The sequence below is a fragment of the Rana temporaria genome, chromosome 3, assembly GCF_905171775.1.
Source record: "Rana temporaria chromosome 3, aRanTem1.1, whole genome shotgun sequence".
In the NCBI taxonomy this organism is placed as follows: domain Eukaryota; kingdom Metazoa; phylum Chordata; class Amphibia; order Anura; family Ranidae; genus Rana; species Rana temporaria.
In genome coordinates, this window is record NC_053491.1 from 175,233,255 (window position 1) to 175,255,131 (window position 21,877).

At 40.7% G+C, this 21,877-nt stretch overlaps 1 protein-coding gene across 5 annotated transcripts in view; it reads left to right on the forward strand.

The window, feature by feature from the left end:
• CNTN1 (contactin 1) overlaps window positions 1-21,877 on the forward strand; it is a 220,097-nt gene that overhangs the window by 109,018 nt on the left and 89,202 nt on the right. For all 5 annotated transcript variants that reach the window (XM_040343861.1, XM_040343865.1, XM_040343864.1 and 2 more), the window contains one exon: window positions 14,326-14,440. In XM_040343861.1, coding sequence (XP_040199795.1) covers window positions 14,389-14,440 — 52 coding nt within the window. In that variant the 5' untranslated portion in view covers window positions 14,326-14,388. The remainder of the gene's footprint in view (window positions 1-14,325; window positions 14,441-21,877) is intronic.

The following is a 21,877-nucleotide window of genomic DNA, read 5'->3' on the forward strand; positions in this document are numbered from 1 at the left end:
GATTGTGTGAAATGAACCAAAATATAATATAATGTTCATGAATTAAACTTATTTTAAACTGTTCAATAGCAAACTCGTTTCACTATTAGTTAAAATAGAAGTATTGGATTCTTTTTTATGCCATAATCATACTTATCTAGGTGGATGCAGCATCGGTCTGAGGCTGCATCTGTCCCCCGCCACCTCTTCTCTAAGAACCGAGCCACGAACACAGCCGATGGCTCGGTTCTCTCACCTCCCCGAGCCTAAAGCTGCTGCCTGCCAATCAGCATCTCTCCACCTCTGCTCCTCCATGCTCATTGGAGCACTGAGCTGCAGAGGGGCAGGGAGCAGCCACCTCAGCAGCTCACTGAGAGGCTGAGACACCTATCAGTCCAGGCACCTGGCGGATCCAGACTTCCAGAGTCGGGATGATGCGGTGCCTGGACAGATCTTGGTGACGTCAGCAGAGAGCGGACTTCAGAGTGTTCTCCGCTGAAAACGAGTCACAGGAGTGCAAAGCAAATTGTACTCCTGTGACCCAGAGGAGAAGCCCAGCTGAATGAGCTCAGGCTGGACTTCTCCTTTAAGTTAATCAGTTAACAGGGCATTAGTCTCTAAATTTTGAATGTCTAAAATAAAAGTGAGGACTAATAAAAAAAAATTAGATGCTTGTTTTGGTCTTCTGATAAAATAAGTAAATAGAGCCCACCTACAGTATGTTTGCAAGTGACAATAATTATTGACTCCAGAGCACATCATGCACATATTTCACCATAGTGATAATTGTTCTCTCTGGTCTATTACTACTCATGTTGTTGACTGCTTAACACACACCAGAACCTTATTAAAGTGTTTAGTGTCAGGAGAAGGGTCAATTAGTGATGTTGCCTTTTGAAACATTCAATGACCAAAAACAATACAAACATTTGTGGTATTCAATAAAATATTAAACACAGAAATTTCTTAATAATGTTTTTTACATAATAAAAGTGTATTTTTATTTAGATTTAATGGTTCATTTAAACCATAGGGCCATATACTGTGTATAGTGTATATATATATATATATATATATATATATATATATATATATATATATATATATATATATATATATATATATATATATATATATATATATATATATATATATATATATATATATATATATATATAATATATATTTATTTATTTATTTATATATTTCATTAGCAGATAATGTAATAGAAAGTAAGAACCAAGGCCCCTGTGTGCTAGGCTGTCTCTCGTTTTTTTTCGACTCATTTTAATGGGACAACTTTTCAGGAAAGATGTATACTGTATGTTGTTCCATTATTTTAGAAGGAGTAAAAAAGAATAACCCTCAAACTAAAGATTTTTCAAAGGGGAATTTACAAAAATATATTATAGAGAATAAGCTGATAAAAGGCACTTAAAGGGGTTGTAAAGGTTTGTTTTTTATTTTCTAAATAGGTTCTTTTAAGCTAGTGCATTGTTGGTTCACTAACCTTTTCCTTTGATTTCCCTAAATGTTTTTTTTTTCTTTGTCTGAATTTCTCACTTCCTGTTTCCCCTCAGTAAGCTTTCCACCATCATCCATGGGGGTTAGTCAGCAAGAACAGCTTACTGAGGAGGAACAGGAAGTGAGAAATTCAGACAAAGAAAACAATTTTTGAGAAGGGAAATCAAAAGAAAAAAATAAGTGAACCAACAATGCACTAGCTTAAAGGAATCTATTTAGAAAATAAAAAACAAACCTTTACAACCTCTTTGAGGCCCCGTACACACGTCCGAGGAACTCGGCGGGCAAAACTCATCGTTTTACTCGTCGAGTTCTGTGTGAAGCCGCCGAGGATCTCGGCGAGCCAACTTTCCTCATTGAACAACGAGGAAATAGAGAACATGTTCTCTATTTGGCTCGGCGAGGAACTCGTCGGTTTCCTTGGCTGAAAGTGTACACACGGCCGGGTTTCTCGGCAGAATTCAGCTCAGATCGAGTTTCTGGCTGAATTCTGCCGAGAAACTTGGTCGTGTGTTCGGGGCCTAACATTGGTTTCTCTATAGATAAATGTTGTCTAATTAATTACATGATCAGTTTTACTGAGGAAGCAAATTCAAAATCATTGCAGGAATTGTTATTGATTTTGCATTTAATTTAATTTAATTTTTTAATTGACACTGTTCTCCTAGGTAGTACAGTAGTTGTGAATGGAAAGATTAGATAAAATTGTTTCTGTATATAAATTTCAGATTAAAGGAAAAAGGACAGACTAGTTATTATTGGAACATACAAGAAAATGGCAATGGCTTTCATGGCAGAAAAGGGCAATGGCTACCACCAAGTTATGTACAATCTATTACTTAGTAATCTGCTGGATGAAATAGAAAATCTTATTGACGTTCTATTGGAAAGTCATATTGACATTTTTATTTGCAGCATAACACTTTTTCTGTACAATATAGCACATTAGTTCTGAAACACTTTCTGTTGTTCCTACGTTTGAAAGTAAGAGTACTGGTAATTAGAGTAATTAATTGAGTAACATGTGTCAAGTTACAGTGACTGTGAGAGACAGCCAAAGCAAATTATGGGAGCAAACTAGGTGCAATAGTTACATTTGTAAGTAGGAAATGTCATCTGTATTGTAAAGGGTTGATTTGATTTAAATCAACTCGATTTAAAATCATAATTTTTAAAGAGCAACTGTCATCTCTGTCCCGGAGCGACACCTCCTCTAACACGCTGTTATCTCAACGACAGTCCCATTCACTTTGAATGAATGAATGAAAAACTTATAAAGCGCGGCGCATGCGAACTGAATCGCTTCAAGGTGCCATTGAAGTGCCAGCAGGTGAGGGACGTGGTGGCAGCAGGTGAGTGGATGCCTAACAGGCACTGCCATGATGAATCTGAAATGACAGGTGCTCTTTAAATGTAAGGACTTATTCTTGCTGGTAGTTAGAATCTTTAATATTCGCAAACAAAATTAAGGTTTCCTATTTAGAATAATAAGCTGTCAGGTTGGTAAAACAGCAATATCAGAACCGATTCAATCATACAGTTTGTAGTATACACAGATTTGCAAAACAATGGAATAAATACATATTCCCAAACTTTGTTTTATCTCATGGTTACTGTGCCATTGTGTGAATGCATCAATGCAGTGCATGTTATCTCAGCTTGCAGAGCTTGGATTCATTGAATGTAAATATTGCAGAATATACAGCCTAATGCTACATAACTAAGCTCCATTTCATGCTGAATAAACAAAATCTGTGTTGAATCTTAAATAGAAAACTATCTTTAGATCTGATTTTTTTTAATCGTTGATTTATATCCACCCTGGTATTGTAAATAATACATATTTTATACATATAATTCTGACTTTATTTCATTGCAATAGGCAATCTGGAAAATTTGTGTCCACTATTTTTCAAAATACAAATACAATGTCACATTGCTCAATAAATGTCAATAAATGTCAAATGACAGTGCCTGTGTTATGCCTACCCCCAACCACCTTATTATTATTATTTTTATTATTATACAGGATTTATATAACGCCAACAGTTTGCACAGTGCTTTACAACATGGGGGCAGACAGTACAGTTACAATACATATCAATACATGAGGCATCAGAGGGCCTTGCTCATTAGAGCTTACAATCTAGAATAATTACCCATCCAATGATTTCTCACTGCTCTTTCCTCTCCATCTACCAAATTACACTATGGGATCATAGGCAGAAATGCCTGGACATAAATGAAAACTCAATAAGCCAAACTTCTTTTAGTAAAATATTTTATTTAATAAAATGTGGGCGTGGCATATATTATTGGTTTATAAACATATTCATTAACTAATAACTTACCAAACGTATTTTATTTTAACATAGAAATAACTCAATACCAAATATTAAAAAAAATACAGCTCAGCCCCTAAGACTCAAGCTGAAAAACAATCTTTCTTTAATATTATTTCACAAAACTGTCCCCCTTTACTTTAAATAGCAAAGGGGACCTTACCACATAATATAGCTGTGACAAAGGGAAGGGGGGTGGGAAGTTCTGCTGTTGATCCTCTTCAAGGGACTGGCCCCGGACCCTACAGACTAGTCCTTTATATAGGGACCCCCTGGAATTCTAGAATTTTCCAGGGGGTCACATGACTGACCTATCCCAACCATGTGGGTCCCTAATTCTAGAATATTCCAGGTCAGCTGACCCTGAAAACCAATCCCAGGCTTTCCTGCCATTTCCTCACAGTGGGGAGCCTGGAAACTGCTCCTACCGCGATCCCATAAGGAAAAGGAGAGCCTTAAGACACGCTAATCCCCTTTTCCCCCCATGCTAAATGGTGTTGGAATGCAGAGGGAGCAATGGTATCATTCCCTCTGCCATGTAATAGAGCTCGGGCCTTGTGATTGGCTGCTAGGCCTGAACATGGTGTTATAAGAGGAGCTCACTTCCCTGTCTTCTCCCCATACTGAACAGCACCAGGTATTTTGCATAAGTGGCCACAGAAGAAGGAGGGTCTCAAGAATACCGGAAAGGTGAGTAGAAAATGGTTGGGAAAGAGCAAGATGATATTTCTTTGCTCGCATTATTTTTAGCAGTATGCAGTTTTGAAACATTTATTCTTACATGTGATTAAATACAAAGTCATAATTTGCTGGTAGGCATTGCTTACTGCAAGGACAGATAAACAGAAGTTGCAGTAGCTTGAGATACAGCACACACGATGAAGGATAAGTGCATGTTAAAGGCATATTGCTATCAAATGTCCCTGAGTCAGACTGCTTATTGTTTCTGATATTTAGGAGAGAAGCCGACTTGAAATAAGGATATGATCACAAGAATATCTTTATATGTTTTGTGTAGAATAATTCTGTCTTTGATCATTTTGATTTTTTGATGTAAAGAATGTTACTAATTGGCTGTTACTTGTTCCCAGAAGTAAAAAGGATAATACAATTATAGAGACATCGAATTGTTGTATACCACAGTCATGCAGTGTGCACTTAACTAATATGTAACAAATGCACAGTGTTCTTTTCTGTGCAATTTGATGTTCATAGAGTTCGTAATGGCTTCTAATACCAGCACGTTCTATAAAAAGAGCAGAGGTCTAATTTTGTCTACTTTGATTGCGCACAGCGTCCACTGGTTCATTAGGAAAATGCAATGCAATTAATAGTTACATCTTTATCTAACAAAGATTCCTCAGTTCTTTTTATTATTTTATTACACATCACACTGCTGTGTACAGTTTATTGCTTACTATTGTAACCACATAGCAGAATATGGGTTGACAACTGTTATCCTGCATATCTAAGGGCTAGCTCAGTAGGGAATTTTATCTACAAGCTCTATGTTACCTAGCAACTCTCTCTGAATTGGAGGGTTTCTACATCACCCTTACAGCTGTCAAGGATTCTTAAAAACAACTATGTTGTTCTGTGAATGAACAAGGAAAATTAGTCATTGGCTGATACAAACGAAAAGTTATCTATATATGTTTTAAATCATTTAAACTGAATTGGTCTACGTATGTAAATTTGGATCGCAATGGAGTTGATTTTCAGAGGTCAAATAGCTTTCCAGAGAGACAGTTGCAATATTTTACAGTATTTTTGTATTTCTTTTAAAGCAATTCAAGAAAATAGGTGAGGACAATCAATGGTTCTGGTGAATCCGAAATCTAATGTTTCCCAGTAAATCAATAGTCCCCTTCATTAACCTTTGAGTTCTTTATTATTCACTCATGGGCATTGCTACCAGTGGGTACCAGAAGTATGTGCCCAGTATCTCTGCCAGGTGCCCCAGGTCCACACATTGTGACTGTCCACCACTGCAGCAGCTGACAATCCTCTCTACCATGCTGACTGTCAGGGCAGTAGAATTTAGAGCTGAGGGAAGCTTCTCTGAGCTCCTCCTCAGCTCTGCCATGTCATATGACACAAGTCAAGAGGGAGCCTGGGATGAATCCCTTTGCTTACCACTTTGCACTCCTGACTCCTCCGCTATGTGAATTAATCTGACCTGATCCCTGCACTATATACATTACACACCCCTTACCCTTGCACATTATATACTCCTTAGCCTATTCCTGGCACAATTACACATTCCTGGCACATGCATTTTGTACATTATGTACTCCTGACCCCTCAACTCTGTTTATTACTTACCACTGATCCCTGCACTCTGTGTTTTACACTCTCTTGCCCCCTGTACTCTTTGTGTAATTTACCTCTGCACACTGTGTAAGACACGTTGGGCCACTGCACTATGTTACATGCTCTTAACCCCAGCAGTCTGTGTGTTATGTACCAGTGACCCCTTCACTCTGTGCACTACGTTCCTGATACACTTTGTCCGTTAAACATCCTTGACCCTTGCACTTTTGTGTTACACACTCCTGACTCCTGCATTCTGTGTGTTATATACTCTTGCCCCTTGCACTCTGTGTGTTACACATTCCTGATCCTGCATATGCACACAGAGCATTACACACTCCTGACATCTGCAGTATGCACTTTACACACCAATGACCCCTGCAATATATAATGTACATGCACTACTCTGGTTGCTAAGAAGTCCCTGATAATTTTAATAAAGTTCTTCTTTAACATCCCTAGCGGAATGATTATGTCTGAAATTTTGTACCAAAGGCGGTACATTTTTTTGCATGGAAATTTGGCATTTTATATTGTAGGCCTGAAATTCTTAGGAATAAATCTGTCTAAACAAGAGTCTAGTAGACATCACGGGTATAATAAAGTTTGAAACACAAAATCATAAATTATAATATAATAAATAACTATAAATAATTATAACAAATAATAATGTAATTATAATAAAAATGATTCAATAATGTAATCAAATCAAAAGTACTGAAATTTGCTCAGTTGCAGAATTGTCGTTGTCATTATTTTTATGGTTTGATGATGAATTTCTTCACAAATCACTATCGCTCAATTCTGCAAGTGATTATAATTTATTATCGCTGTTTTCTAGCTGGTCTAAAAGCACTTTTGATGTAAAGGGACACTTTTTGGTTGCTATGGACAATCTTCAGTTTCCAGGCAGAAAGAACAGTTTTTATTATATAAAACTGCATGCAGAACACTGGACAGACCACTAGGGACAAAGGGGGTGTGTATTTATTTCATACAGTACTGTAATCTGTAATATTACAGTATATTGTATGTGTATTGTGTTTTTCACTTTTTGAATTTGGTGCCGAACTCCATCCCCGTGCGTCTTAACGTCGCAGGGAACGGAGCTTGGCGGCACTGTGAATCGAGCAAGGAGACATAGCGGAGGAGCCCGCACACACAGTGGGGACACATCACAGGATCCAGGGACAAGGTAAGTAACTTCCCCCTGTATCCTGCAATGCAATCCAGAGTCTGGCTTTTTGGTATAAAAAATTCACCCCCTGCCAGACTCAGGAATACCGCTAAGGAGGTTAAAGTTTCACTAAACCCACGTCATAAAAAAACTATCAATAAATGGTGTATTACATTATGTTCATACTCATTCAGACACTGTGAGATTTGTTTCCTGCATTCTGAAAAAAAATGTCTGACCCTACTGTTTTTTATCTCCCCTTTCTGTCCCCTATTCAGCCAGGGATTTTTCAGAGCAGTGTTGGCAGCTCTGCACATGTTCAGTTTTCAGTGGGTTTCTATGCTGCGCATTTCCTCCCTATCACATCTGAGCAGCCCATGTGACTATAGAGTCACACATATGGGTGTTTACACATTAGTAATTGACAGCCCACTCTCTCCCTCCTCCTCCATGCCTACTAACCAGCGAAACACAATGGGGGTGCGTAGATTAATAGTGGCTTCATCTTCCTCTTATTCTAAGACACAGACTGGAGGGGCATGACAGCCTGTGACTGGCAGAAATTCCCCCACAGAGTATTATTGCCAAAAAATTATAACAATTTAATTTCAAATATATTTTTGTATAATAATTTAAAAGAGTTTATTGATATTAAATATTTATTTTCACTCCGTATTCTAAAGGCTGTTTTTTTTGTGTTTTATTTGTTTATTTGTGCTTAGGTTTATACATGTCTGCAAGACCCTTGCTTGTGGCACAGCAATTTAAGCATGTTTCATGGGTACAAGGACTGTGGCATATATGTGCCGTGCATACAATGAGTAGGCTTGAGTTTTAATTACCCGTGCCCTTTAAGCCCTTTCCACTGTTAACAGAATTTGGCTGCACCCACCATTTGCCACCAGGTGCTGCAGATCATTTACAGTCCTATTAATACCTCTGCACTACAGCCATATTTTTACAGAGCTTCTTACATGTGGTGTAGGTGTGTCAACTTCCTGAAGCATGTAGTAACATATTTTTTTTTTGTTTGCACTGTTAATAATAGCTTGTTTATAATTATTTGGTGACTGTGAAAAAAAACATTTGTAAGGATACTTCCCTCAGAAAATTAATCGATGGGTTTCATTGCTGATGCCAACTGAAAGCAGAACATAAATCGATGGGTTTCATTGCTGATGCCAGCTGAAAGCAGAAAATGTATCGATGGGTTTCATTGCTGATGCCAGCTGAAAGCGTGAGGGTCTATTTAGAAGAGCTTAGCCACAATGAAATGTAGAAACTACTTGATTGTTTTATGGTTGTGCAAATAGTTTTTTTCTGTCAGGATAACTACTGTATTTCCAATACCACCTTGTCTTGTAAAATACAGATTAATAGAGCAAAACTGCAGCAACACTGGGAACAACTTGACAGAAGTTGCTGAGCAGCAATGGAGGCCCCAAAACTTGGCCCTGATGAAGGGGCAGTAGTGTTGCCCTAAAAATGCATTGGCTGTGTCTATATGCCTTTTATACCAAGTAAAATATTATTGGACTCTTTCATCTGGTTTTGGTTGGATGATCCTTTCTGTATTTTCTAAAGCCCCGTACACACGATCGGAATTTCCAATGGAAAAAGTCAGACGGACTTTTTCCATCGGAAATTCCGACCATGTGTATGCCCCATCAGAGTAATTCCATCGGAAATTATGATGAATTCCATCGGAGTTTAGATAGAGAACATGTTCTCTTTTACTCCGGCGTATCTTTGTGCGGGCGTAACGTATCCTATTTGCGTTACGCCTCCGCAACTTAGACGGGCAAGTACAGTATTCTCAAAGCACTTTCTCCATAAGTTGCGGCGGCGTAGCGTAAATAGGCGGGCATAAACCCGCCTAATTCAAATTTGGAAGATGTGGGCGTGTGTTATGTAAATGTTATGTGACCCCACGTAAATGACGCTTTTTAGGAACGGCGCATGCGCCCTCCGTGGACATATCCCAGTGTGCATTGCTCCAAAGTACGCCGCAAGGACGGTGGAATTCCGTCGGAATTCCGATGTGATTTTGATCGGACAAAGGTCCGACCGTATGTACGGGGCTTTAGGTATTTTATATTACCTGTTTTCCTGTTTGGGAGATAGCCATTAACTTCCTGTACTGATGGAGAGCTTTGTTACCACTAAAGCAGGACTTCTTACCTTACTTCTTGTTCCTTTCATTTTGGTTTTAAAGTACTGGCAGCATTCTTTGGCATGACGTGAGGACAGGAACAGCAACAGCAACACAAACCTGAGATTAGCCCTTTCTCACTCTAAAACATTGAGGCCCAGATTCTCGTAGATCGGCGTATCTTTGTGCGGGCGTAACGTATCCTATTTGCGTTACGCCTCCGCAACTTAGACGGGCAAGTACAGTATTCTCAAAGCACTTTCTCCATAAGTTGCGGCGGCGTAGCGTAAATAGGCGGGCATAAACCCGCCTAATTCAAATTTGGAAGATGTGGGCGTGTGTTATGTAAATGTTATGTGACCCCACGTAAATGACGCTTTTTAGGAACGGCGCATGCGCCCTCCGTGGACATATCCCAGTGTGCATTGCTCCAAAGTACGCCGCAAGGACGTATTGGTTTCGACGTGAACATAAATGATGTCCAGCCCCATTCACAGACGACTTACGCAAACGATGTAAAATTTTCAAAATTTGACGCGGGAACGACGTCCATACTTAACATTGGTACGCCGCATGTACGCCTCATATAGCAGGGGTAACTTTACGCCGGGAAAAGTCTAACGTAAACGCCACTAGCGGCCAGCGTAAATATGCAGTTAAGATCCGACGGCGTAAGAGACTTATACAAATCTATGCGTAACTGATTCTATGAATCAGGCGCATAGATACGACGGCTCAGACTCAGAGATACGACGGCGTATCTGGAGATACACCGTCGTATCTCCTTTGAGAATCTGGGCCTTAAAGTTTTATCTGGGCATTGACTTTCAATGTGCACCTACTATGAAATAACTAATAAAGAAATATTGATTTTTGAAATGTATAGCTGTTTTCCGGCACTGAAATGTGCAGATCAATATGACCGTGAACCTAAAGGCAAATACCATGCTTTAGAATAGTTAAAGGAGCTGAAAATGATGAAAGTGCTTTTACAATAATTCTGCTTCCATATTCTAGCAAGTTGATTATCACAGGGATTGATTTACTAAAACTGGAAAGTGCAAAACCTGGTGCAGTTCTGCAAAGAAAACAATTGGCTTCTAGGTTTTATTGCCAAAGCGTAATTGAACAAGCTGAAGTCAGAAGCTGATTGGCTACCATACACAGCTGCACCAGATTTTGCACTATTCAGTTTTAGTAAATCAACCCCAGTGTGCTGGAAGTATATTATATAAGGGTATTTGTGTAATCTCTCACAATGCCCTATACATTTAAAATATTTTTGGAATGTCAGAACTTAGGTTATCAAAACATAAATGTGTAAAATTCAAATAAGGATCTTGTTGGGTGCAGTGTTTGCCTGTTGTAAGCGAATGGAAAACTAGCTGTTAAGGTGAACACTTGCATTAATAGACCAACCGAGAAAAGCGTTTAGCTGACTCTTCATACAGCATGCAATAACAGAAGCTTGCTGTTTCTGTGATGTAAAAAGATTATCCATAGAGTAGGTCATAGAGTAATTAATGCCAATGTTAAATTAATTACTAAAGTGACAACAGTATAAAAATGAAAACAAATGATCTGAAAAGACTTGGCGTCCTGTGACAGGCAATCCATGAATCCAATCAAATTAGACTTTTCCGTTTGACTGATTCAGTCGAAATAGTTACATCTCTGAAATCTGGTCGTTGGATTTAATCCACAGCGGGAAGGTTTTGTGCAGGATTTTAATATTTACTGAAGTGGGGTAGGGGACTCAAATTTAACTATATATTAACCTGTCATACATACAAGTATGATAGAAAAGCTTTGGATACTTTAAGGGGTAACTGTTCATCTCTTTAAGATTCTGGGCTGCCCACCTTAAATGCAGAGCGCATATTCAATCTGACTAGAAAGACACAATAGATACCTAGACAGGCTCATTTGTCAAATGGTGGCAAGGATTAGTCATGGCTATTAAAACCATGAAGCTTGGTAAATATCAGGCAGTAGAATCCAAGGGTTGATTCAGCTTGTTTCCATTCCTGCTCAGTATCTTAATCTGTTTATTGCAGTAATTGTTTTCAAGATAAGGTGCCGTGAAACTCAACTGTGCTTCATCTTATAGTCTATTCATGTAGAACATGAAGACTTGAGGAACACAACATTTTATGTTAAGCGACATTGCCATATTGTTTATATTAAAAGACCTCTGCAATATGACCTAATAACAATTACAGGTGTGGCAAGGCCCCTGTTTTAGGCCTTGGTTTTTGTTACAATTTTTATGCATTTGTACTTCTTTTTTGGTCATAGTGTGTGAAACCCTTTTACTATGTAACAATGTGCATATTTATATACACTGTGTATGCAGTATCTTACAAAAGTGAGTACACCCCTCACATTTTTGTAAATATTTTATTATATCTTTTAATGTGACAACACTGAAGAAATTACACTTTGCTACAATGTAACATAGTGAGTATACAGCTTGTATAACAGTGTACATTTGCTATCCCCTTAAAAAAAAACTAGACACACATCCATTAATGTCTAAACCGCTGGCAACAAAAGTGAGTACACCCCTAAGTGAAAATGTCAAAATTGGGCCCAACGTGTCAATATTTTGTGTGGCCACCATTATTTTCCAGCACTGCCTTAACCCTCTTGGGCTCTGGTTTACCAGAGCTTAACAGATTGCCACTTGAGTCCTCTTCCACGTCTCCATGACAACATCACAGAGCTTGTGGATGTTGGAGACCTTGTGCTCCACCACCTTCTGTTTGAGGATGCCCCACCAATGTTCAATAGGGTTTAGGTCTGGAGACATGCTTGACCTGTCCATCACCTTTACCCTCAGCTTCTTTAGCAAGGCAGTGGTCATCTTGGAGGTGTGTTTTGGGTGAAAAAGTCCAAATTAGGCCCAATTAGCCATTTTCCCTCCCCTGTGTCATGTGACTCGTTAGTGTTACAAGGTCTCAGGGGTGAATGGGAAGCAGGTGGGCTAAATTTGGTTTTATCGCTCTCACACTCTCATACTAGTACTACACTGGAAGTTCAACATGGTACCTCATGGCAAAATACTATCTGAGGATCTGAAAAAAGAATTGTTGCTCTACATGAAGATGGCTTAGGCCCCGTACACACGACCGGATCTGTCCGCTGGGATTTATCCGTGGATCAGTTCCAGCAGATAGATCCGGTCGTGTGTAGGGCCTAGCGGACATTTCCCAGCGGATAAAAATCCAGCCGATAAAAATTTCTTAGCATGCTAAGAAATCTATCCATTGGAATCTGTCCTTCGGACTTCTCCGGTCGTCTGTACAGACTCACCGGATAAGTCCGCCCGATCCCCATCCCTCGCATGTGTCGAAGTGATTCGACGCATGCGTGGAAGTATTTACCTTCCAGGGTCGTGCACGTCGCCGTGTCATCGTCGCAGCGACTGCGCGGCACGTCACCGCGGATGTTTTCCGTGGGGATTTTGATCTGATGGTGTGTACAAGCCATCAGATCAAAATCCGGAGGAGGAATGTCTGCTGGAAACGGTCCGGCGGACCGTTTCCAGCAGATATCCTCTCGTATGTACGAGGCCTTAGGCTATAAGAAGATTGCCAAGACCATGAAACTGAGCTGCAGCACAGTGGCCAATACCATACAGCGGTTTAACAGGACAGGTTCCACTTCGAACAGGCCTTGCCATGATCGACCAAACAAGTTGAGTACACATGCTTAGTGTCATATCCAGAAGTTGTCTTTGGGAAATAAATGTATGAGTGCTGCCAGCATTGCTGCAGAGGTTGAACAGGTTGGGGGGTCAGCCTGTCAGTGCTCAGACCATATGCCGCACACTGCATCAAATTGGTCTTCATGACTGTCGTCCCAGAAGGAAGCCTCTTCTAAAAATGATGCACAAGAAAGCCCACAAACAGTTTGCTGAAGACAAGCAGACTAAGTACATGGATTACTAGAACCATGTCCTGTTGTCTGATGAGACCAAGGTAAACATATTTTGTTCAGATGGTGTCAAGCTTGTGTGGCAGCAACCAGGTGAGGAGTACAAAGACAAGTGTGTCTTGCCTACAGTCAAGCATGATGGTGGGAGTGTCATGGTCTGGGGCTGCATGAGTGCTGTCGGCACTAAGAGCTACAGTTCATTGAGGGAACCATGAATGCCAACATGTACTGTGACATATTGAAGCAGAGCATGATCCCCTCCCTTCGGAGACTGGTCCACAGGGCAGTATTTCAACATGGTAACAACCCCAAACACACCTCCGAGACTACCAATGCCTTGCTAAAGAAGCTTGAAGGTAAAGGTAATGGACTGGCCAATCATGTCTCCTAAACCCTATTAAGCATCTGTGGGGCATCTTCAAATTGAAGGCTCTAACATTCACTAGCTCCGTGATGTCCTCATGGAGGAGTGGAAGAGGACTCCAGGGCAACCTGTGAAGATCTGGTGAACTCCATGCCCAAGAGGGTTAAGGCAGTGCAGGAAAATAATGGCGTCCACACAAAATATTGACACTTTGGGCCCACTTTGGACAATTTCACTTAAGGGTGTACTCACTTTTGTTGCCAGCGGTTTAGAAATTAATGGGTTGAGTTATTTTGAGAGGACAGAAAATGTACACTGTTATATAAGCTCTACACTCACAACTTTACATTGTAGCAAAGTGTAATTTCTTCAGTGTTGTCACATGAAAATATATAATAACATATTTACACAAATGTGAGGGATTTACTCACTTTTGTAAGATACTGTGTGTGTGTGTATATATATATATATATATATAATTTGTGAATATAGTTAAATGTAAATATTTCATATTTTTCTTTTCAATTTTAAACAGAGAGAAACTAAAGACGTTAAACAGAATAAGTGGAAGAATTGCTCCAAAGTATAATCTGTTAAAATGTGGCCTATCTTAACTCAACTTTTATTGTACATTTTCTTCTGCTGGGCAGGTAAGATTGTTTTGTTTTATATACAAATATTATAAGTACTTCAATGTGGTTCACATAACCTTTAACACCGTACATGTACAGCATACTCATATGTTCATGCTTAAATTGTATCTAAACCCACAACATTTTTTTAAAAGTTTTGGATAGTAATAGGGAAGGGTAAAATCCCTTATTAGTTTATTTTTTTTGCAATACGTATACTGTTGGGGTGATTTTCCCTTCATTTGTGTCTTAGAGACGCAACAAGATATTATAATAAAATATCACCTAAGTGAGTGGAATTCCCATCTTAGAGAGTTGTCACTAAAATGTTTGTCCCCATTGAGTGATTAACCCTTCTTTCTTGCTCTGCAGACAAAACCCAAAATGTTGGATTTACACTCACATAAAGGTATAAAGCCCTGCAGTGGGAAAAAGGGGGTCCAACCTTTTCTCTATCTAAATTGAAAGAGACAATTTGAACTTTACAAGTACTTTAGCCACTTAAGGACCCAGTCTTTTTCTGAAATTCAAAATTCTTTGCTAGAAAACTACTTAGAACTCCCAAACGATATATACTTTTTTAGCAGAGACCATAGAGAATAAAATGGTGGTCATTTAAATTTTTTATGCCACCTGAATTTTATGCATTGGTTTTTCAAATGCATTTTTTTTGGAGTTTTGGAATAAAAACAAACAAAAAACATAATATATATATATATATATACACACACACACACACACACACACACACAGGTGAAACTCGAAAAATTAGAATATCGTGCAAAAGTTCATTTATTTCACTAATGCAACATAAAAGGTGAAACTAATATATGAGATAGACTCATTACATGCAAAGCAAGATCGTTCAAGCTGTGAGTTGTCATAATTGTGATGATTATGGCTTACAGCTCATGAAAACCCCAAATCCACAATCTCAGAAAATTTGAATATTGTGAAAAGATGCAATATTCTAGGCTCAAAATGTCCCATTCTAATCAGCTAATTAAGCCATAACACCTGCAAAGGGTTCCTGAGCCTTTAAATGATCTCTCAGTCTGGTTTAGTAGGAATCACAATTAATGGGAAAGACTGCTGACCTGACAGTTGTGCAGAAAACCATCATTGATACCCTCCATAAGGAGGGAAAGCCTCAAAAGGTAATTGCAAAAGAAGTTGGATGTTCCCAAAGTGCTGTATCAAAGCACATTAATAGAAAGGTATGTGGAAGGGGAAAGTGTGGAAGAAAAAGGTGCACAAGCAGCAGGGATGACCGTAGCCTGGAGAGGATTGTCAGGAAAATACCATTCAAAAGTGTTGGGGACTTTCACAAGGAGTGGACTGAGACTGGAGTCAGTGCATCAAGAGCCACCATACCCAGACAGATCCTGGACATGGGCTTCAAATGTCGTATTCCTCTTGTTAAGCCACTCCTGAACAACAAACGTCAGAAGCGTCTTACCTGGGCTAAAGAAAAACACGCCTGGTCTGGTGCTCTTTTCTGATGAGAGCAAATTTTGCATCTTTTGGAAACCAAGGAGCCGGAGTATGGAGGAAGAATAGAGAGGCACACATTGCAAGATGCTTGAAGTCCAGTGTGAAGTTCATGTCATCTGCTGGTGTTGGCCCACTGTGCTTCATTAAGTCCGGGGCCACCGCAGCTGTCTACCAGGAGATTTTGGAGCACTTCATGCTTCCTTCCACAGATAAGCTCTATGGGAATGCTGACTTTATTTTCCAGCAGGTCTTGGCACCTGCCCAACACTGCCAAAAGCACCAAAACCTTGTTCAATGACCGTGGGATTACTGTGCTTGATTGACCAGCAAACTCATCTGACCCAAACCCCATAGAGAATCTATGGGGCATTGCCAAGAGAAAGATGAGAGACATGAGACCGAGCAATGCAGAAAAGCCGAAGGCCACTATTGAAGCATCCTAGTCTTCCATATCACCTCAGCAGTGCCACAGGCTGATGGCTTCCATGCCACGCCTCATTGCGGCAGTAATTGCTGCATTGAGGGGCCCAAACCAAGTACTGAGTACATATGCATGCTTCTACGTTTCAGAGGTCCGATATTGTTATATGTACAATCTTTGTTTTATTAATTGCATGTAATATTCAAATTTTCTGAGATTGTGGATTTGGGGTTTTCATGAGCTGTAAGCCATAATCATCACAATTATGACAAATCACGGCTTGAACTATCTTTCTTTGCATGTAATGAGTATATCTCATATATTAGTTTCACCTTTTAAGTTGCATTAGTAAAATAAATGAACTTTTGCACGATATTCAAATTTTTTGAGTTTCACCTGTATATAAAGATATAGATATATATCTATATTTATGGTCGTTACCCTCTGACCGAGAGAGATGTGGATCACATAAACACGCGACAAGACTTACAACATAGATAGACCTGAAGTGTGCCTTGGTGGTCTGGTCAGTATGCCAAGAAAAGGGGGCAAAAGACTCAGATAGGGAAATAGCTTTTATTGATTTATTGTATTTATTGAGCCAGCTTGGTAAAGGCTTGTGCCATTTCTTCCTGAGGATTTGGGATGTATGTGGCAAAACAAGGAGACTTCCATCAGCCTATAATTTTCTGACATGCTTGACAAACTGGCTGCCACTCAGGGAGCTGGCTTAGGAAGGGTAGCATCGAGCTACCATCAGATTGGCTGGGTAGATGGAGCAGTAGTCGGTCGAGCACCGTCACTGGGCGTCAGGCGTTGTTAGTCTGAAACAGGTTGATGTCAACCCCAGGGCTGGTTTGTTGCGTTTGCAGACTGTGAGAGTGTAGTGGTTCAAAAGCGAGTCGGGTGGCGTCTGAGCAGTGTCTGACTGCCGGACCTGCTGACTGTAAATTCACTAGGTCGTAGGGAACCGTAGAAGGCCTGGTAGATGGCTGTTTGTGTGACTAGGCTAGGCAAAGCCCTAAACGGGGGAACGAGTAAAGATTTCAGACATGTCCCTAAAGAGGGCACTCTTGAAAGGTAGGCACTTGCCACTGACTACAGGTTGGTGCTTCTGTATGCCATGTAGGAGGGACTTGACTGCGTGGGCTCGAGAATACTGACGGTTTACTGGGGTCCTGCAGGGACAGGAAATGCTGGACGCGATCTAGATATAGCGTGATAGTATTGTGAGAAAGGGTCAGCTGCGCGTGGCATAACGATATGAAGGCTAGGACGTGTCTAACGTCACCTATTGCTGCTCCAGGGGAAAGGGGCCGAAAATTGCGGTCAGTGTTCCAAGCAGTGCGATAGGCCTTCAGTGTGTTGCATGCCGAGGAGTGTTTAATAAGCTGGGTTGCGTTGGCGATATGCGACTTCAGTCCATCGTCAGCAGTGAGCAGGGTGGGACAGGGATAGTTGTTGGGTCGGCTCAAGGCCCTTGCTGGAAAAACAAAGGTTGGAACGGGACAGCACATCAGCTGCGATTTTGCATTTTCCTGGAATATGTCTACAGAAGATATTAAACTGGTGACGGAGTGACAGCTGCACGAGCCTGCGCAGGAAGGACGTGATGGGGAGTGACTTAGACCTACCTTAATTGATGATGTTGGCTGTGGCCTGATTGTCCGTGGTGAACAACACTGTCTGTCCTGTTCAAGTGTGGCCCCAGACCTTGGTAGCTGTCATGATGGGGTACAGCACAAGGCGTGATGAAGACTGGGTGAAGCAGAAATTGAAGAGAATTTCTGGGGGCCAAGGTTTGGCGAACCAGTGGCGGCCGCAAAATGGCCGCAAAAACCTGTGGTGTCTCGGCTGACACTGCCGGGTTGAACATTGAAATTCTGTTCTATCAGGTGGGGAAGTTGTCCCACATAGCCAAGTCTGCTACTGCTGCTTGGTCTAGTTTGAGAACTAGGACTGGATCTTGCATTGGTGTGAGAAAATCAAGACAATACACAGGTGCTCAACAAGAGGATATACATGTGCTCGCTGACCAACATGCGCTCGCTGACCAACGTGCACTCGCTGACCAACGTGCACTTGCAGATCAACGTGCACTTGCAGATCAACGTGCAATCGCAGATAAACGTGCACTCGCAGACCAACGTGCACTCGCTGACCAACGTGCACTTGCTGGTGCTGAATGGAAACCTGAACTAACCTCAGGGAAAAAGACAGAGAAAAGATGAGTGGTCCACGTGCCAATGAAGATGAATGGCCAACTGGGTGTTGTGTGGCTGATTGTTTGTCACCGAGGTGTGTTTGCAAGTTTAGTTTGTATTCGGGTTTGCACGTAGGTGCGTGCCGCAAAGTGTTTTATACTACTGCAGACAATATTGTGTGGTTGCAAGGGTGTCAGTAAGTGTCAGGTTGCTGGGACGATATTGTGTGGTTGCAGGGGCCTCGATGAGTATGAAGGTTTGTTTTGAGACGGCATTGCGTGGTTGCAAGGGTCTCAGTCTGGTTTGCTCAGATGATATTGCGTGGTTGCAAAAGGTTTCGATTATTATGAGGTTTGTTTTGAGATGGCATTGTGTGGTTGCAAGGGTCTCAACAAGTTAGGGTTTGCTGAGACGATGTTGCGTTTTGCAATAGTCTCAAATGAGTGTCAGGCTGCTGAGATGACTTTGTATGGCTGCAAGGGTCTGAACGGGTGTCAGGTTGCTGAGACGGTATTGCGTTTGCAATGGTCTCAAATGAGTGTCGGCTGCTGAGACGACTTTGTATGGCTGCAAGGGTCTGAACGGGTGTCAGGTTGCTGAGACGGTATTGCGTTTGCAATGGTCTCAAATGAGTGTCGGGCTGCTGAGACGACTTTGTATGGCTGCAAGGGTCTGAACGGGTGTCAGGTTGCTGAGACGATATTGCGTTTGCAATGGTCTCAAATGAGTGTCAGGTTGCTAAGACGAGTTTGTATGGCTGCAAGGGTCTGAACGGGTGTCAGGTTGCTGAGACGAGATTGTGTGGTTGCAAAGGTCTAGACGAGTGTGATGTAGCTGAGATGATATTACATTTTGCAAGGGTCTCAAATGACGTCAAGTTGCTGAGACAATATTCCCTGATTTATTTTTTACTGCGTAGCATCTTAACTTGTAAACTAACGTGAGACTTTCCAGCAAGTTACATCGCGCTTGTGACCAGCGAATGAGAGGAACTTTTTTCTAACAGGAGAGCGCCATAACGGAGGGAAGGTGGTGAGAAGCATCTGGTTTTTGCATAGGTCCGCCGTGACCATAATTCATCAGCCAAAGGGAATATTGTGGAGTTTGCTTTGATGTGATTCACGCTTGATTTTGAGTTTACTTTTGTAAGTGCAACCTTTGCAGATTTATGTGGTGTGTCATTAAACTGTTTTAACAGTATTACACTATCACACGCTTTTCTCATTATTTATGTGGATTTCACCTATCATTTGTTGGAATTGGCGCTTCATCCATTTGCTTGAGGAGTTCGTAACTTGCTTTATTTGTTGTAACATGAGAGTGTGAAGCAAATAGTTCTGGTGAGTGGCCAATCTTATTGGTGGAGGAATCACTGTACACGTCAGGTGTGGTGGAAGATTTCTTTGAAGATCACAGAAGATTTTTATTTACTTCATTTTTATTTTTTGATTTATTTATTTTTCTTCAATCACTTATGAACTTTGGCCCAGATTCACAAAGGAGATACGACGGAGTATCTCAGATACTCCGTCGTATCTCTCAGAGTATCTATGCGACTGATTCATAGAATCAGTTACGCATAGATATCCCTAAGATCCGACAGGTGTAATTGTTTTACACTGTCGGATCTTAGGATTCAGTACCGTGGCCGCTGCTGGGGGGAGTTCGCGTTGTAAACCAGCGTCGGGTATGCAAATTAGGAGTTACGGCGATCCACGATGGTTTTTCGCGTTCGCTACGTCGCCGCTAGTCTAGTTTCCCGTCGCAAAGTTAGTCGTCGTTTTGGGTGCCTTAACTTTAGTCAGAAAACGTATTGCTGTCTAAAGTATGGCCGTCGTTCCCGCGTCGAAATTAAAAATTTCACGTCGTTTGCGTAACACGTTCGGGAATACGGAACTACGCTACGCGCGTCGCTGTTCGAAAAAATGACGTCACTTCGCGCAAAGCACGGCGGGAGTTACGAAACGGAGCATGCGCAGTAGGTCCGGCGCGGGAGCGTGCCTAATTTAAATGGCACACGCCCATTTAAATTACGCGGGCTTACGCCGGAGGCCGCTGGCGTAGTTTTCATCGCAAGTGCTTTGAATCAGGCACTTGCGATGAAAACTTGCGGCGGTGTAACGTATCTAAGATACGTTTCGCCGCCGCACTTCTACCTGAATCTGGCCCTTTATTTACACATTTTCAATCACGGGTTCAATCAGCTGTTTTTGTTGTTGTCTGTTTGCATCAATTAGTCCACAGGTGTGGGTCAACCACATTTAGCTCTGTTTATATATTTATAGTTCAAATCACATTGTTTGAATACACTTATATATATTTTCTCCATTTCACGTTTACTTAAAGCAGCAGCTGCGGACGTTTACTCTATTTTTCCTTAGCGCAGCGGAGGGAACCATTAGGGCGCATTTTATGGTTACCATCTTTTTCTCCATATTTACATAATAGGATTTGCTGCACATGTAATATGTGAGACTTTATGTAGAATATTTAGTTTATGCTTTAATGTCTGTACTTTAATAGGTGACTTGAAACAGATATGTGTGGCTTGTTACTGCAGTGTGCATGTGGCCATATATTTATTTTCTTTAATGTGTCACATAGCACATTGATGTCTGTGCCTGGAGTGAAAAGAAGACATCATTTGTAAAGGTCAGCAGCAGTTAGAGGCAGTAGGAGTACGTGCATGACAGTGTGAGCTGCGACAGATGTTTTACTTCAGTAAGAGGAAAACCGTCCTACACTGCCTGCTGTAACTAATGCTGCATAGAACAAGAAAGTTTGCGATAACAAAAATTCATAGGATAAATCATTTTTTTGTGTCCTTCATCTCTACGGCATTTTAAATTGATAGCTGGGAAGATGATAAAAAAAGGTTAAATCTGCGTCTTTCTTTGCAGTAGAATAACCCAGACACCCCGCACCGTACCTTTGTAACACCTGCATGGCATAATAACATAGTTGCTCACATTTTTTTATAATTTTCAGGACTGTTTTGTTTCGCTGGTTTCTCTCTCTCTTTCTCATGATTGTTATTATATATAATCATATAAATATACATATATTCTGTGCTGTGCAAATGTTTTAGGCAGGTGTAAAAAATTCTGTAAATGAAGAATGCTTTTAGAAATAGAAGTGTTAGTAGTTTATTTTTTATCAATGAAAGTGGAGGTTCACCCGAAAACTTAATTTTTAACATTAGATTGATGCTCATTTTGTCAAGGGGAATTGGGTAGTTTTTTTTAAATCGAAGCAGTACTTACCGTTTTAGAGAGCGATCTTCTCCGCCGCTTCCGGGTATGGGCTGCGGGACTGGGCGTTCCTATTTGATTGACA